The sequence below is a fragment of the Podarcis gaigeae genome, assembly GCF_964106915.1.
Source record: "Podarcis gaigeae genome assembly, chromosome: 7".
Classification (NCBI taxonomy): Eukaryota; Metazoa; Chordata; class Lepidosauria; order Squamata; family Lacertidae; genus Podarcis; species Podarcis gaigeae.
In genome coordinates, this window is record NC_139683.1 from 34,940,840 (window position 1) to 34,958,388 (window position 17,549).

Consider the following 17,549-nt stretch of genomic DNA (forward strand, 5'->3'; position numbering starts at 1 on the left):
GCACACTTGTTTCATGAAAAAAATCTCGAGGCACACCACCATTAGAAAATGTTTAAAAAATTAACTCTGTGCCTATATTGACTATATATAAAGTAACTCTCTTTAATAGGCATCAAATAAACACAAAGAAAGTACCGGTATTTTATAATTACTTTATTATGAAATAGTAAGTACCGTATTTTTAGGACGCTCCGTCCCATAGGACGCACCTACTTTTTTTGGGGGGGGGGGGAAATAAAGGAAAAATTTTTTTCCTTTATTTCCCCCCCCAAAACCAGGTCGGGGAACAGTGGGATGGCGGTGCTGCGCCTCCCCGCTGTCCCCCGAGCTTGTGGGGCTGGCCCATGTCTGCCTGGCGCGAGGGGCGCTCTGCTTCAGGGCGCCCCGCGCATCGGGCGGCAGGCTACAGTCCGCAGCATGGGGAACCCTCTGTTTCAGGGCGCCCCACGCGCCCCCACGGGTGCGCAAGGCTTGCCAACACGAGCGCGGAGCACGGGGCGTCCTCCGAAGGGCGCCCCGTGCTCTGCGCCGCCCGCAAGCCTTGCGCTCCTGGGGGGAGATCCCCCGGGTGCGCAAGGCTGGCCAACACCAGCGCGGAGCACGGGGCGTCCTCCGAAGGAACGCCGCCATCCCGCTGTCCCCCGACTTGGTTAGAAGGCTGGGGGTGGGGGAGAAGCCTGCTTTTCCCCGTCGCCAGCCCCGCAAACTCGGGCGACAGCGGGAGAGGCGTAGCGCGCCCTTCCCGCTGTCCCCCGACTTGGCTAGAAGGCTGGCGGGGGGAGAAGCCTGCTCCTCCCCGTCGCCAGCCCCGCAAACTCGGGAGACAGCGGGAGAGGCGTAGCGCGCCCACCCGCTGTCTCCCGACATGGTTTGGAGGCTGGCGGAGGGCTTCCTCCTCCCCCAGCCCCGCAAGCTCCCAGAGCTCTGGGTCCCGTTCTGGGGGAGGGGGAAGCTCGGGCTTCCCCCGCCCCAGCCCCGGTCGCGCTTTAGCCCCGTGCGTGCTCTCCCAGCTGGAGAGGTGACGCGCGCCTATGGAGGCTCCTGCCATAGGCGCGCGTCACCTCTCCAGCCGGGAGAGGGTCGCGGGGGGCTGCTTTAGCCCCGTGCGTGCTCTCCCAGCTGGAGAGGTGACGCGCGCCTATGGAGGCTCCTGCCATAGGCGCGCGTCACCTCTCCAGCGGGGAGAGGGTCGCGGGGGGCTGCTTTAGCCCCGTGCGTGCTCTCCCAGCTGGAGAGGTGACGCGCGCCTATGGAGGCTCCTGCCATAGGCGCGTGTCACCTCTCCAGCGGGGAGAGGGTCGCGGGGGGCTGCTTTAGCCCCGTGCGTGCTCTCCCAGCTGGAGAGGTGACGCGCGCCTATGGAGGCTCCTGCCATAAGCGTGTGTCACCTCTCCACCGGGGAGAGGGTCGCGGGGGGCTGCTTTAGCCCCGTGCGTGCTAAAGCAGCCCCCCGCGACCCTCTCCCCGCTGGAGAGGTGACGCGCGCCTATGGCAGGAGCCTCCATAGGCGCGCGTCACCTCTCCAGCTGGGAGAGCACGCACAGGGCTAAAGCAGCCCGACTCGCCCGCCTCCCTCCCACGGCACACCCGGCAACTTCTCGCGGCACACTAGTGTGCCGCGGAACACCGGTTGGGAAACACTGGCCTATAGGAATGAAAGTGGGGAGGAGGGAAGGAAGCACCCACCAAGTAAGCAGAAAGTAGCTTTCAAATACGACCCGCTGATAGAACAGCCTTCCTGCAGTGCTCTCAAGAAGACTGTACAACTAGTAATCTTTTCATATACATTCCTCTTTTTAAAAGGTAAGGACACGGCAAGGATATATGTGTGGTGTCTTCTTAATAGAATGGAATTATGGTAATCTCTGAATACTCAAAGCATCGTAAAATAAATCAGGCTTGTAGCGTTTTTCTAGATTAGAATCTATTATTTGAAAATTACATACTTCAGGTTTCTCCCAGGTTTTATAAGAGTTGAGAAAAAACATTTCTAACCTATGAATTTAAGTTAGTGAGCTCCCAATTTAAGACAAGGACACATTATTTATTACACAACATAAAATATTTATATAAAACACAAATTCAGACTCAAATCAATGAGTTTCTTCTGTGGCTTTCAAAAGAAACACAGGAATCCTAAGAGTCACATCAATATTTAAGATCCATGTAATATCAAACTTTGGATTGGATTCAACTACTAGGCTAAAAAGAAGTATGCATGAGGTCTGGAATTGCTCTGCTCTTTCCATATTACTTTGCAGGATTATCTGCACTCACATGGTCATCATTACAGATTTTCAGACACACGCTTGACTTCTTGAAGATGTTCACTTCAGATATCACTAAAAGTAAAGAAAGTCTATTAGGATTCTATTTTGTATGGTGCAGAACTTTAGAAATATTTCAGCAAACCCTTGCCATGATTTTATGACTATTGTCAATCCAAGTCACAGTATAGAATAAAAAATGAACTGGATTTCTGTAACTTTTGGGAAATTATACACTCCATGAGATCTTCACATACGTCTTATGCAACTTTTCTTCTTTGCAGAGTGAAAAGATCTGCCTTCTCAAGGCCACTCCAGCTCCAATTCAGTCAAGTATTATTGCTCAGGGTCTGGAATGGTTTTTTTTGAGGGATAAAGGTCTCACCCCACTTTTGTTTCTTTGGCCTAACGAAGTTCTCAGGAGGGTCTAAGACCACTGTCTAAGTAGAGAAGAAAGTCTCTGCAAGTTAAGGCCACGTTTTCTGAAACATAGTCACCATAATTAAGAGACAGTCCTGTAATTTGCTGAGGCCCTCAGTTCTCCTTAGATGATGCACACTAGGGGCAGCTGCTCCTGTCATCCTTGGTGGCCAGGCTCATTTTCTTTTCCCCTTGAAGCCACCACTTCCCGGTCGCCCGGCCTTCCCTCTCCGAGCTGCCCCTCCACTTTTCTTGCCCTTGGCCCCACCGGGCCGCTGCTGCTGCCGCCGGCCCCTCTTGCCCCGCTGCCCCTGCTTCTTGCCCTTGGCTTTGGCAGCCTCGGCCTCGTCTTCCCGCAGCTGCTTGTTGACGGCGCGGGTCAGGTCCAGAGGCGTCTTTTTGCTGCCCAGGCTCCGGACCAGCTCCAGCTGCCTCTTTTTCTCCCCGTCGAGGTCTCCCAACACGGGCCCGAAGCGGCGCTTCTTGCCCCGGGCGCTTTGCGGCGCGCGGGGCTCCTTGGGGAGGCGAGGCTGGAAGCGGCCGACGGAGGCGGTGGAGACGCGGGCGAGGGCGGTGACTCGGCCCAACTCGGAGCGGTCCTGGTGGCCCGTGGGGTGCAGCTCAGTGGAGGCGCCAGCTTCTCCGCGGTGGGCGCGCGCCAGGTTCCTGAGGCGGTTGTACTCGTTGCGCGCCACTTTCTCGCGCTTCTCCTGGCGCTTCTTGGCGAACTGGTCCTCGAGAGGGTGGGCCGAGTCGGGCACCTCGAGCAGCCAGTCCCGGGAAGGGTCCCCGCCGGCCCTCTGGTAGCCCCAGCGCCTCCGCCACTCCTTGGCCGCCTCGTCCCACACCAGCGTGCCGCGCTTTTTCCGCGTGGGGCGGATGCCTTTGAGGCGGGCGAACTGCTCCCAGCGCGTGAGGGGCTTGGGCTTGGGCAGCGGCTTCTCCCGGGGCAGCCGCGTCGAAGGGTCCGGCAGCCGCGCCACCACCGGGCCCGCCCCTCCCTCGGCGCGCTCCGACGGCAGCGCCCACAGCTGGCCCACCAGCAGCTGCGTGTTGTCGCGGGCCAAGGCGCGCAGGAGGGCCTCGCGCTGCGGGCAGCCGGCCCCCGCGCCGCGCGGCGCCGGGTTCTTGTCCACCGCCAGCAGGTTGCCCACGTCGAACTCCAGCTCCAGCTCCTTGTGCACCGTCACGCTGCGCTGCGTCTCCGCCTCGCGCTCCTCGGCGCGAGCCAGCAGGTCCTCCACGGACGACGCGGCCATTTCCGCGAGAGGGTCGCCAACGGTCTCTCTCTCCCTCTCCACGTGCGCAAAGAACGCTGCCCGGCTCCACGAAAGGTCAGAGGGATTAGTTCCGCTGTTGGAGGGAGAAGAAGGGCAACCGGATGTATCGTCAGCGCGGTTTTCTTACCATAGAGACAACAGGAATCACGCGGCAGCGAGTGGTCGGCACGTCAACTACAACTCCCAGCATGCAATGTTGCAAACGGTGCGCATGGAGAGTTGGATAGTGTGGGGTGTAGTCGGATAGGGACTGGGAAGTAGTTCGATGGGGAAGTTGGGGTTGGTTTGTGACTCCATCACCCCTGACCGTAGTGGTGGTGAGAGTCGGGAGGGCCGCAGGGTCCTCATCCCTGCCCTAGTGTGTGAAATGAAAGCGGCGGGTTAGTCGTCCTGGCACCGTCGATGACGGTGCCAAAGATTGTTGTTTAGTTGTGTCCGACTCTTCGTGACCCCGTGGACCAGAGCACGCCAGGCACTCCTGTCTTCCACTGCCTCCCGCAGTTTGTTCAAACTCATGCTGGTAGCTTCGAGAACACTGTCCAACCATCTCGTCCTCTGTCATCCCCTTCTCCTTGTGCCCTCCATCTTTCCCAACAGGGTCTTTTCCAGGGAGTCTTCTCTCCTCATGAGGTGGCCAAAGTATTGGAGCCTCAGCTTCACGATCTGTCTTTCCAGTGAGTGCTCAGGGCTGATTTCCTTCAGAATGGAGAGGTTTGATCTTCTTGCAGTCCATGGAACTCTCAAGAATCTCCTTCAGCACCATAATTCAAAAGGATCAATTCTTCACCGATCAGCCTTCTTTATGGTCCAGATCTCATTTCCATACATCACTATTAGGAATACCATAGCTTTAACTATACGGACCAGGCCAAAGATATGGCTGCCAAAATAAACAGGGAACAGCCAACTGCTGCTGTTGAATGCGGCGGTAGGAGACAGGGTCCGAGGAAAACTTTGGTATAGACGGAATAGGCATGCTCTGTCCCAGCCCCTGTACTGTACTTATTCCATAATTTCAAAAGTGCAATGCAGTTGGAGAGTATTTAGGCACATTCAGACTGGTCAGTGATTAAATATATTAAGCTGCAATCCGAACCACTTTCACTCAGAAATAAACCCTAATGAATTCAGTGGGGCTTTGTCCCAGGTAAGTGGGGAGAATACCTCTAAATATTTTTTTAAGAAAAAAAGCACTGGACATACTTAAAAAGAATAAAATCTTTCTCAGATTTATTTATGCTGTGGCTCAAAATCCATTTAAAATAGGTTTCAAGGTAATTTCTCCAAAACAATACTGTTAAGTACCACAAGATGGTACTGTGCTTTGACAACTAATATTTCCTCCTTGCTTCATGCAGCTCATGTTTTTCACCAGAACAGAAGATTCAACTAATTTTTTTAGAAGATTCACAGAGAAATCCTATGTCTATTTTACTGTATTTTAAATATATTGTATGCTGCTTCAAGAACTTCAGTTAGTACATGAGGTATAAATGTTCTAAAGAAATAAACAAAACCTGTGCATACCTACTCAGTAAAGCCCTATTAAACTCAATGAGATTTGCTCCCAGGAAATTATGGCTAGGATTGCAGTTTTAAGGCTCCTACTGTAGGTTCACCATATGCCTTTGGGTAGCACTGTAGCTAAATCCCTATAGTATTACACATTGTCACTATCATAGCTTTGGCACAAAATGGTCCATAATCCTGTATAATAGGCCTCATACACCCTCTCAATGAATGCATATATTAGTTTTCTCAGGGTTCCAGGTAGCTGTGGATAGGATAGCAACCCCATCTTTTATTTCAACTTGGAAAACTGGTCTGAATTAAATCAGAAAGCATTACTACCATGAACAGAATGGTATGCCTTTTGCAGTATTCTAGCTATGCTACATAAATAAAGGGTGTTCTGTCTTTTTATTTGGAATGATAGGATCATTTTATTTAGACATGCCTACAGGTTAGAGGAAACATGGAGTTATTTAACCACGGTCCTGCATGGATGCAGAATACGCCAGGTAGGTCTCCTTAAACAGGGAATTGTGTAGATGATATCACAGTAAATACTTAACTATGTACACTAACTGACTTCTCTTCTAAAGGGAGAGGGGGTAAAGGGCCCCCTCAGCTGATCATACAGGTGAGAGGAGGAGGTTTGTAAGGGATAAGGCATTTGTTCAGGTATTCTTTACAACAGGAATGTACACACTTCAAGCTTGTCAGATTTACTTTGTTTTGTTTGATAAGATCTACCTGCCAGAGAAAGATGCAAAAGAGATGGGTCTAGAGTTAAAGAACAAAGCACCTAATCTGAGCACATTTTGTGCGTAGAAATTTCAGTACCAGAACTATACTGAGCTCACAGTCCTTTCACACACAGGTCCACTCCTGGTTAGCTTTCTTCATTTCAGAAGCCTAAGCGAGGTTGGTAAAAGTTTTGTCACTGCTTAAGTTAAACAAATTGGGTGTTGGAAACTTTTCCTAATCTACTGCGTATCAGCTCAGATATCCAGCAGTAGCTCCCCATCTACTTTCTGCTCACCTCTGCTTTAGAGATGTTCCTTTGCTTATAAATGGTTCTTAACCTCATAATGCTTGTTCCTCATTTCCAGTGGCATGATCACTGCCACAGATATGCCAGAAACAGGAGGGGAGCCATGGAAAATTACTTTAAGAGAGAATTTGAAAGAGTCATGAGAGGAGGAAGAAGAGAATATCATCGCCTAGAATGAATGATTTGAATGATTGCATTTCCTTCAATTTACTCAAGCTGTGCAAAACAGCACTGAGTAGAGTACATTCTTATTATGTTTTTGCTGATTAGTGAAATTGGTATGGGAGCAAATTGTGGATATTCAGAAGTCTTGGAAGATAGTGTTACTCACACTACAGGGTAGTACAATGGGAAAATTACCTAACAAGAAGCTCATAGCTTCTAAATTAAGCTTCTACACGAGCATCTGTCTAGAAAGAAAAGAATAATGGAGTATTATCATGTCTCTTATTCTCTCCTGATCTTTGCCCCAGAGACAGATACATTATTGATCCATGTTTATACTCCATATGAACTAATCTACCATATCAGTGCCATAAAACAGAACTCAAGTCGTTTTGATTAAAAAAACAACTGATGGAAGCTTCAGAGGTTTTTTTTCCCATTGATTCCAGCTGGAATGAGCCCTGTATCTTTTTAACTTGGTAACTACAGTACTATATTTTCAAAATGTTTCCAACCGAAAATGTTAGCTATCTGAGTTAATTGTATCTCTCAATATAAAGTCATATAAATGTAAACCTGAGTCATGAATATTCCTTTTTTATTTGATGTCCATGTCAGCTAAATATTTGAGGTATATAAGTAGAACATCATTTGATGCCTTTTAAATATATAACTTGAGTAGCTGTTCTTTCGTGAGTCAATACCACACAAGGCAGTATGTGGGTGCAATAGTTTACTGTGTAATAGCTTACTTCTGCAAGCTGCTGCTGTCTAGTTGTTTTGTATTGCAATTCTCACCACCACAGCCAGTATGGCTGACAGGGATGATGAGAGTTGGAGTCCAAAAACTTCTGGAGGGCTCCAGGTTGGGGAACACTGACTTAGTACCCTTCACGGCCTAGGACCCTCGTACCTACAGGACCACCTCTCCCAGTATGCCCCGTGGAGGACCTTAAGGTCCATAAATAGCAACACCCTAGAGGTCCTGGGCCCTAAGGAAGACAGATTAGCCTCAACCAGAGCCAGGGCCTTTTCAACACTGGCTCCAGCCTAGTGGAATGCTCTGTCTCATGAGACCAGGGCCCTGCAGGATCTGATTTCTTTCCGCAGGGCTTGTAAGACAGAGTTGTTCCACCTGGCCTTTGGCTTGGAATCAACTTGATCCCCTTCCCCCTTTCTTTTTTCCTTTCTCCTTCTGTGATGGAACTCCTATTTGGGGACTTCCCTGGCTTTTTTCTGGCTAGTTGGATAGTTGGCCAGTCTGGATAGTTGGCCTTGGTGAAGATTTGACATTTTCATCCCCCAAAAGTTTTTGATTTGAGTTTCTACTGAAATGAGGCTGAATTTTAATGTTGTATTTTAATCTTGTTTTTAAGTTGTATTTTAATCAATTGTTTTTATACCTGGTGTTAGCCGCCCTGAGCCTGGTCTTGGCTGGGGAGGGCGGGGTGTAAATAAAATTTATTATTATTATTATTAGTAGTAAAGCACATTCCATGTATGTAGCAGATCCTAGATTCAGTCCCTGGCATCTTTAATTAAACAGATACCAGGGAGCCAAGCTTGGAAAGACCAAGCATGCTTGGAAAGACCTAGCATCCCCAAAGGAAACCCACGAATTTGGTCCCTGCTTATGTAGGGGACGTGGGTGGTGCTGTGGTCTAAACCACTGAGCCTAGGGCTTGCCGATCGGAAGGTCGGCAGTTTGAATCCCCGCGATGGGGTAAGCTCCCGTTGCTTGGTCCCAGCTTCTGCCAACTTAGCATTTCGAAAGCATGTCAAAGTTCAAGTAGATAAATAGGTACCACTCCGGTGGGAAGGTAAACAGCGTTTACATGTGCTGCTCTGGTTTTGCCAGAAGCAGCTTCGTTATGCTGGCCACATGACCTGGAAAAACTGTCTGCAGACAAACATCGGCTCCCTTGGCCAGTAAAGCGAGATGAGCGCTGCAACCCCAGAGTCTTTTGCGACTGGACTTAACTGTCAGGAATCTTTTACCATTACCTTTTATGTAGCCATATAATTCAGATAGCATCCATTTATGATCTACTCATGGAAGAACAGTTTCCATGTGTACTTGGAATAGGGCTCAAAAGAAACTTCCTCTCTTCAGTTTGTTGAAGTGAATGGAACTCATTTTGACACAGTAAATGTTCTGTGGCATCTCTGCTATAGTCTTAGCTGCATAAAGTTGAGATTTTTCAATACCTATACCAAACTCTTTAAGTATTAAGGGAGGTTTAGCATGCACAACTGAGATGGGCCCTCAAGGCTTGCTTCAATACTATAGCATAATCTAATAATCTGTTTCTGTTTGTTTTCCCCCTGAAAGAATGCTGTTAATTAAAATATTAAAAAACCTAAACATTCTTGAGGGTTAATTACAAATATCTCTCAATTTCATTCTTTGTTATTCCACTGCTAGGTAATTATGCTCAAGGTGAAACAAACCAAAAAGATTTATAAGCTGGAGGAATATATCACACAATCACTTGCATTTCGTAGCTGTATTGACAGCCTACCATTGCTGCCATTAAGGCAGCAGCATCTCCAGAGTTTTGCAATGTTTTGGTCCCTCAGATGTTGCGGCTGATGACTTCCGGTGGTTGTTGTTCACAGTCAAGGAGGAGATTCCTTTGTGGTGGTTGGTTGCTTAACACGACAAACAATTTCATAGCAGCCCGGAGATCCCTTCTTACTTTCTCCTGTACCGGCAGGTGGTTGTAATGCGAACATACCCTGTTGAGCACATGAGCGCAATATGTTTATAATTGACAGATTTACCACTTTGAGTAGAATTGCCTTACTTGCTGCAAAGATGGGGAACTTGTGGTCCTCAAGGAACTGTTGGTTTCCAACTCCCATCAGCCCACATGTAGCATGGCAAATGGTGGTTGAAGAACCATATATACTGCCTTGAACTCATTGACGAAAAGGCTGGATATATATGGATAAACAAACAAACAAACAAACAAACAAACAAACAAACAAACAAACTGCCTATGGTGGGTCTGCATTGGAGCTCTCATGCTTGAGGTGCTATTGTGTACTTTAGTGCTCAAACAGCAGAAGCAAGAGCCACCAGGTTGTGTAGGAGAATCTGCCTTATAGTTTTTCAAGCAGAAGCACAGACAAGAGTATTTGTGTGACTTTCTAATTTTCAGTTTATGCTGGACTCCTTGAGGGAAAGTCAGTGTGCTGCTGGTTCACTGTTGTCAGGGGTTCAGAAGGAGAGACACAGGAGGGGGAGCAAATGGAGAGTGAGGAGGAGGAGTCCGAGGGGGGTGGAGGCAGTGACAGTGGAAAGAGTTACTCCACAAGCCTCTCCAGCGAATCGGAGGACTCACAGAAGGGAGCGCCAATGGCCAGAGTGAGGGGGGTTCCAGGGGGGAAGCCCCAGGAGGAAGGGGCTAGCGGGGAGTCCCTGAGCAGCAGTTGGAAGTCAGGACCAGCTTCCCCACCAGAGCGCAGTGGGGAGGGGGAGTCCCAGGAATCGGGACCAGTGTCCTCACCACCAGCGGGAGGAGAGGAGTCAGGTTTGGCCACGCCCACATCGGGAAGCGGGGAAACGGTCAGGAGGAAGGTTACCGGCTGGGCGCGCGCGCCAAGTTCAAATGTACAGGCGAGCGGCACAGCAGGGAGCCCGGGAAGGGAGCCAGGTCCTAAAGCCCGCCGGAAGGAAGGTCAGGACTCAGGGGGCTCAGCGTCAGAGGAGTCCAGGAAGGAGGAAACCCCAGAGGGCAGAAGGACCCAGCGAAGGAAAGAAAGAGCGCAGGAGGTGGAGCCGGGCTAGGATCTTAAACTGGTGTGGGAGGAGCAGTGAGTCAGAGGGGACTTAGCCGGTCTAGAGTCAAGACGTGGGGCGGCACGCCCAGAGCTTTGAAATGGAAACTAAACTTCAATAAAGACTTTTGTACATTACATCCACCGGGCGTTGGTCCTCTGTGAGCTGGGACCTAGAGGCAGTCCTGACAACTGTACTTCCAAATCATACCTCAAATGGTTATTCCAGCATTCCTTTAAAAGGACAACCTTTCAACATTGTTCTTCCTTTCTTCTAGAACAGGTACCCCCAAACTCTGCCCTCCAGATGTTTTGGAACTACAACTCCCATCAGCCCTAGTTAACAGGACCAGTGGTCAGGGATGATGGGAATTGTAGTCCCAAAACATCTGGAGGGCCGAGTTTGGGGATGCCTGTTCTAGAAGCTGGATAATAGTGTTATCTTAGGTTGCTGATACTATGGAAGGACAGTTTGAAGGAGGTGAGGACAGGTGACCCCACCTAGGCCCGAAGTCACCCCCCCCTCAATAATCACCCCAGGTCTCAAAACTGTCCAAAATTCCTTTTCTGTCTTCTAAAAATCCACAGCTAAAGTTTTCCTCTGTTTTCTCACAAGGTGCTGTGGCATAGGCAAAATGTTACTTTTATCAGTACGAGAGAGCTTCAAAAAGCTAATGAATAGGCTCTGTCAGAGCAAGCCTGAGAACTGACTTTTATCTCATTCAGTTGCAACATCTTGGACATGCTGATCCGCAAGGCTCCTTGACCCCCTTGGCGTCTCACCCCCTTTCCTGGGAAGAGTCCAAAAGAGTCCCAAGACAGGAGCTTTCTGTTCATGCTCAGGAAACACATGGGGCAGGACTCTTGAAGAGGAGGAGAAAGGGGAGGGAACTGGAAGGGGAATATATACTCTGTGCAAATGGCTGTGAACTCGTGCTTGTTTTGTGAATCTATCACACTTGCTCCTTCTACCAGTTCATGGATGGTAGAAATAAAGCTTTTTCTCTGAAACTATTCCTTGAGTGTCTGTTGACTCCCATCTCCCTCTCCCGAGTGCATAGCTCTTCTCACCCAAGGCTAAAAAGGCTACAAGTTAAAATCTTTGTTGTAGAAGCAGCTCAAGTGAAATAGCATTGTCTTATTCTAGAAGGTCAGAAGGATCAAGGGTTTGGAAACCAAGCCTTATGAGGAACAGTTGAGGGGGTTGAATATGTTTAGCCTGGGAAAGAGGAGACTGAGAGGAGATATACTAGCCATCTTTGATATACGATAGATGAGATATATGAGCCAAAGGGTGGCGAGCCTTTGGGCTCGAGTGGTGGTTAGGCATTGTGTAAGCCTTATTATGGGAGGGGAGGTTGTTGCCTCCACCTGCCCCTCCACGTTAAGAGTAACCCGTTAAAGGGATCTGGGGGTGTGGTACCTAACTGAAGCTTGGGCATGGGCTAAGGCCATACCACCACCTCAACGGTGACCCAGGGGGTATTCTTAATTGATGTATATCATAGGGCTCCCCCTTCTGGTGGTTGACCTTATGAGACTTCCTGCAGATGGGTCAGGCTACAGTCTTGCTTCACCCAATTGCCTAAGCTAAACCATTCACATCTGTAACCAATAAAGTTGTGGCCTTATTTATCCCATTAACCCAATATACTTGTGTTTGTGTATTTATTTTGGAGGGAGCTGCGGGGCCCGGGGCCTCGCCGCACAATTGAGATTCCTGCTTTTCAGGTGATTGGACCACATGTCCCTTGGGGTACCTTCCAACTCTACAATTCTATGATAGTGGCTTGTCGACCAGCAACAGCTTTTCTGGCTTTGCAGAAGATAGGAGTGGGTTCATGGTGAAGAGTGCATATTTGCTTATCAGAGAAGCAGGCAACGTAATGCTGCTAACCCTCCCAGAATCCAGTAGCGTTACAGAAGTTTTAGCAAGAATGAGACTAGGGTTGCCATCTTTTCCTGGCAGAGTGGCTGTATCTTTAACAACTGCAATGCAATTACAGATAGGTAGCCGTGTTGGTCTGCCATAGTCAAAACAAAAAAATTCCTTCCAGTAGCACCTTAAAGACCAACTAAGTTAGTTCTTGGTATGAGCTTTCGTGTGCATGCACACTTCTTCAGTGTATCTGAAGAAGTGTGCATGCACACGAAAGCTCATACCAAGAACTAACTTAGTTGGTCTTTAAGGTGCTACTGGAAGGAATTTTTTTGTTTTAACTGCAATGCAAGCTGAAGTCCTTATGTTGAATTTCTGACTGACAGCCAGAAGAATAAAAGCACTAATGGTGATGTCAGTGAGGGCGGGTGGGACTAGGTCTTCAGAATCCCTATGAGTGAAGAACCCCTGATACCTGTTCACATGAGGCTGCGTTGTGGGCAAACTGTCAAACACAACTGCTGCTATGGAGCTATAAATGTTCTATGGCAGCATAGTATTCTGAAGTAAGGAACATACATTGGATTCTGGAACCTTGGTCTTAATGGAACAAACAATATCCTGGATCTCCCCTGAAGCTGTTCTGTTTTGGAGTAGCTCAGGCTTAAAGTTAAGGAGGATCACTTTAAATGGGTGACGTCTAAAAGTCATACCTAATTTGCAACAAAAGATAAGAACAATTTGCTTAGAGGTGAAATCACTGTGTACATTTCTGTGGGCAATGTGCAAGCAGGTGAGATTCTTGAAATGCACACATCCTTGGCTAGTTTAGCTCTTTTATAGTTGACTCACAACTTGCGCTGAAGTTATATTCCGGGGGACTGTGAGTAAAGCCAAAACTGCATATTAGAAGAACCTGGAACTGCCCGTGCACAAGCATCCCTACCTTTCTGAAGCTGGTGCACTCTGTGGGCCTTGCCTCCCCTCACCCTCTGGGAGGCTCCCATGGGGCCACCTGAGATCTCACAAGACCAGAACATCCCAGAGCCCACTAAGTAAATCTGAGAGCTTGAAAGCTTTTAAGCTTTCTGCCTTGTGTGCATTTAATTTGCGCGATTGCAGCTGGCCAGCTGCTAAGCCAAGTTAAACATGTGCAAGTTGTGAGTCAACGGTCTTCTTCTACGGCAGGGGTCACCAACTTTTTGGGGGCCTGTGGGCACATTTGCAAACCAGAGAAACTATTGTGAGCACAATCCACGCACCACAACTGTGCATCATGCATGCATGGCAAACACACTCTTTCCCCTGCAGCCAATAATATGGCTTGGAAAAAGTGTTTTTGCTTTTTAAAAGCCTAATGGGGGAGGGGAAACCTCTCTGGAGAGTGGAGCTAGGAAGCCAAGAGCTAACCTTTCCCCTCCAGCTGTAACATCCAGGAAGTGCTATGAGTTAGCTGGGGAAGGAAGGATGAACATCTCTCACCAGCTACGTGACACCCCTATCCCTGCCAAAAATGCCCCTTCCCACCACAATTAGGATTGCAAAAAGTCTCCTGTTATCTTGAATAAAATACTTCTTTTGAGCCTAATTTCTGCAGGAGAGCAGGGCCCTGTGGGTGCCAGCAAAACCCTCTGGGCGTATGTGCACTCATGTACGCTGCTTTAGCATCCTATGTGCCTCAGAGAATACTATAAGTTCATAGTTGCCAATGAATATGAAACTAATAAGATACAATATCAAGTGTCCTGTGGTTACCGTTGTTCTTACTGATTAGCTGCCTGCCGCATGCATTCTTTTTCTTCTTTCCCCTCCTCCCTTTCTTGCGCCGCCCCCCTCGGCGCTTAGACCTGCAGCTGCAGCGCTTTTTGTGTCTTGCCATCTTTTCTTGGGATGGGCTGCATTAAGTTCCCAAGCGAGGGGCTTCCATCGGCCAGCTGCACTGAGGTAGCCTGTCTGCTCTGATGGTCTTTGAGTTTCTGAGGGAACATGGCAAGCTGAAGCTCCTTAAGGCTCCTCAGGGGTTTGTGATGTAATAAGTGGACCTGGCTGCTATCCTGCCTGTCAGCACCTGAGGGCACCAGCTGTAAGTGGAAAAAAAACAAATGACCGCCAGATCATGGCAATGACAACTGATATTGCTGCTGGTGATTTTCCTTCCTCCCCAGCCTCTAATATGCCTTAAATTTACAATTTGAAGAACTCGTTGCCACAGACAGCTCTAGGATGAACAGTTCTAGGATGAGTCTTGCCAGTACTATCCCATTCGCTCCCTGTTTTGTTTTCTCTTCCCAAGTAGCAGAGAGTTCCTGGCAGCCTTTGGGAGATCATTTTTATCTGCTTCCCAGTAAGCCATGGGCATTTTATTACAAGAGCACTTTCTTGTATATGGAAACTGTTCAACAGCCAGCCTTTTAAAGCTGCAGGTTTCTAGCTGCATTGCACTTGTAATTCATAAAGGTGAAGACCATCAATGGCCATCAGATGTGGTGGCTGTGCTCTGGAAGGGGAGAGTGCTGTAGTAGTCAGGTCCTGTTTACGGGCTTTCTGTGGGCATCAGGTTGGCCACTGTGAGAACAGGATGCTGGGCTAGATACACCACAAGCCTGTTACAGCAGGCTCTACTTATGTTCTTAGGTGGTGACCAGAGAAAAGGGCTCCCCAACCCTTGACATGGCACATTCTTTATGAAACTCCTCATCCTATCCCACCATTCTCTTCCTACCATAATAGGTGAAAGCATTTTCGTTTGCCCATGCTTTTTAATCTTGTAGTTGAATACCTTATATTTTTACTGGTTTTGCTGAATCTGTAGTGGTTATGGCTTTAATGTTGTATTTGTATATTACATCTGTGAGTATCTCTGAAAAATCAAGGCTAGTGAATTCTTATTGGTCTTTGGCCTCTGGCCATTTAAAATCCACAAGGACCGGATTAACTGATTAACTCCTGATTAATCTATTAGAAATCTCTGGATAAGAATAGACTGAACCCATTAAGTTAAGAAGTTAGGTTTTCCTCTTTTCTTCTTCTTCTTTTAAATAGATGAATGACTATCGTAATGAATAAAAATGATCACAATGTTAGAGGTTTTTATTAAGTAATAAGTTGGATATCACGCATGTGGGTGAAGGAAGTCACACGGGCATTTGTGTATAAGGGGAGGTGGCTGCAGGGTTAGATGTGGGGAATTTGCAGAAATAATATATTCATGTTATGTGTAATGTTCAAGGTGTATGGCAATTAACATGTAATGTGAATTAACTAAAAATTAAATAAATAAAAAATAAAAATAAATTTCACAAGGACCACAAAGTGAGAGCAAATGACCACGTCTCACTGAAAAGAAAGGATCCAAATAACTCATCTAAGACACCTATTTACAGAACACCCACTTAGTGATGTTGTGTGTGGTTTTTTTAATGGAATTTTTTAAGCTAATGAGGTTAACTTGCATAAGGTAATTTCCATTAGGAAATTTTCAGTTTGCATGTTTTGATGCCCTAGAGAGTGATCTAATTTAGCATGATTGTTTTCTTTTTATTTGGTAAGCAAACTTTTAAAAGTACTGCATGCTGATTTTTTGTTCCAAATTTTATACAATTGTTTGTTTTAAAATATTTGAGGGGGAGGGGAATTAAAGCACACAATGCAGCTTAAATGTTATATTATGTAGCAGTTTTAATGGAATACAGTGGTACCTCTAGTTACAAACTTAATTCGTTCCGGAGGTCCGTTTTTAACCTGAAACTGTTCTTAACTAGAAGTGTGCTTTCGCTTGCTGTAATTGTAAAATTCTTGTACCAGTTTAAGGACACATCTCTTAACAATGTTTAACTTAAGAAAACTAAAGGAGGGGAAAAGGGTACTGAAACTGTTGACAAACTAATAAATTTTAGTAACCCAAAGAACTATGCATGATATGCTGACCCACATACCTGAAAGACATTTAATTACAGCTATGAAACTGCCTACAATTGTATTTACAAATGGGAAGTTTTTAATGTTTGATGTTTTATTGTGTTTTTAATATTCTCTTGAGAGCCACCCAGAGTGGCTGGGGAAACCCAGTCACACGGGCGGCATATAGATAATAAAAGTATTGTTATTATTATATTAACTGAATTTCACCTGAAAACTTGCAGGCACAGTGAGCGCCATTTGATCTGCCTATTAACATTTGCACAAGCCTGTCATTTTGGTGGCATTAAGATAACTTTCCATCCTATCCTAGTGAAAGTTGATCACACTGTGCAGAGAAAGGTCACAGCAGCACTTCCTTCCCAGTTAAGTGGTAATTAGCATATTACTTGGTCTTTTGTTTGTCATGTCCTATTAAGTAATCTGTGCTGTTAACAGTTATAGAAGTAATAGGCCTGTTTCTGTTCTCAGCGGAAATTATGTTAAGCAATGCAAAGAGTGTAGTTAGCAAGTAACACATAAGTGAACTGTGCATTTCAAATTATTTTCTTATTCCATCTTATCAGGATGGAATATATTTCCAGGGATGATAAACGGTTGCTCATCACAGAGGAAGGTGTGTCGTAATTGAAAAATAAAAATAAAACCTGAGGAAGCCTGTGTTTCTTTGGGAGCTGTATCCACCAGGGCAGCCCTCTTTGACTTTTGCCTTATCTGGCTGTACTTTTCCTTCACTGGTGCTCCTAGCCTGAACCAGTATGATACTTTGGCTTGGGTGTGATAAAACCCAGCCTCAAACACCTGCATCTTCACAGAATAACCCTGGGTGAGCTCTTTCTCAGGGGTCAGCAAACTTTTTCAGCAGGGGGCCAGTCCACTGTCCCTCAGACCTTGTGGGGGGCTGGACTATATTTTGGGGGAAAATATGAACAAATTCCTATGCCCCACAAATCACCCAGAGATGCATTTTAAATAAAAGAACACATCTCATGTAAAAACATGCTGATTCCCGGACCATCTGCAGGCTGGATTTAGAAGGCGATTGGGTCGGATCCAGCCCCCAGGCCTTGGTTTGCCTACCCATGCTCTTTATCATCTTAACCTGTTTTACAGGTGGTCAAGAGATTGAAATACATCAAGCAACTTGCACATATTTAACTTGTTCGCATTCAGCTTTGTGTGCTTGGCAAAAATAAAAAATAAAAATAATAAAAGGGGGCAAACATCTGGTTAAAAAGACTTTGGCAATCCCACCCACCATGGGAAACCCAATGTGTTTT

General features: G+C 47.0%; 1 protein-coding gene and 2 long non-coding RNA genes across 3 annotated transcripts; 1 reads left to right on the forward strand and 2 right to left on the reverse strand.

The window, feature by feature from the left end:
- Positions 1 to 2,040: 2,040 nt before the first annotated feature.
- On the reverse strand, positions 2,041 to 4,252 carry RRS1 (ribosome biogenesis regulator 1 homolog). The gene has a single exon (XM_083747977.1). It carries the CDS (start codon positions 3,944 to 3,946, stop codon positions 2,864 to 2,866), a length of 1,083 nt encoding a protein of 360 aa, XP_083604103.1. The 5' UTR covers positions 3,947 to 4,252; the 3' UTR covers positions 2,041 to 2,863.
- Positions 4,253 to 9,066: 4,814 nt separating this feature from the next.
- Positions 9,067 to 14,329, reverse strand: LOC310848706. Its single transcript, XR_014566519.1, has 2 exons — positions 14,107 to 14,329; positions 9,067 to 9,428 (listed from the first exon to the last, which is right to left on the reverse strand). It is a non-coding gene; the product is annotated as an uncharacterized lncRNA (long non-coding RNA).
- A 226-nt stretch (positions 14,330 to 14,555) lies between these two features.
- Positions 14,556 to 16,975, forward strand: LOC310848745. Its single transcript, XR_014566575.1, has 3 exons — positions 14,556 to 14,695; positions 16,494 to 16,642; positions 16,836 to 16,975. It is a non-coding gene; the product is annotated as an uncharacterized lncRNA (long non-coding RNA).
- Positions 16,976 to 17,549: the final 574 nt, after the last annotated feature.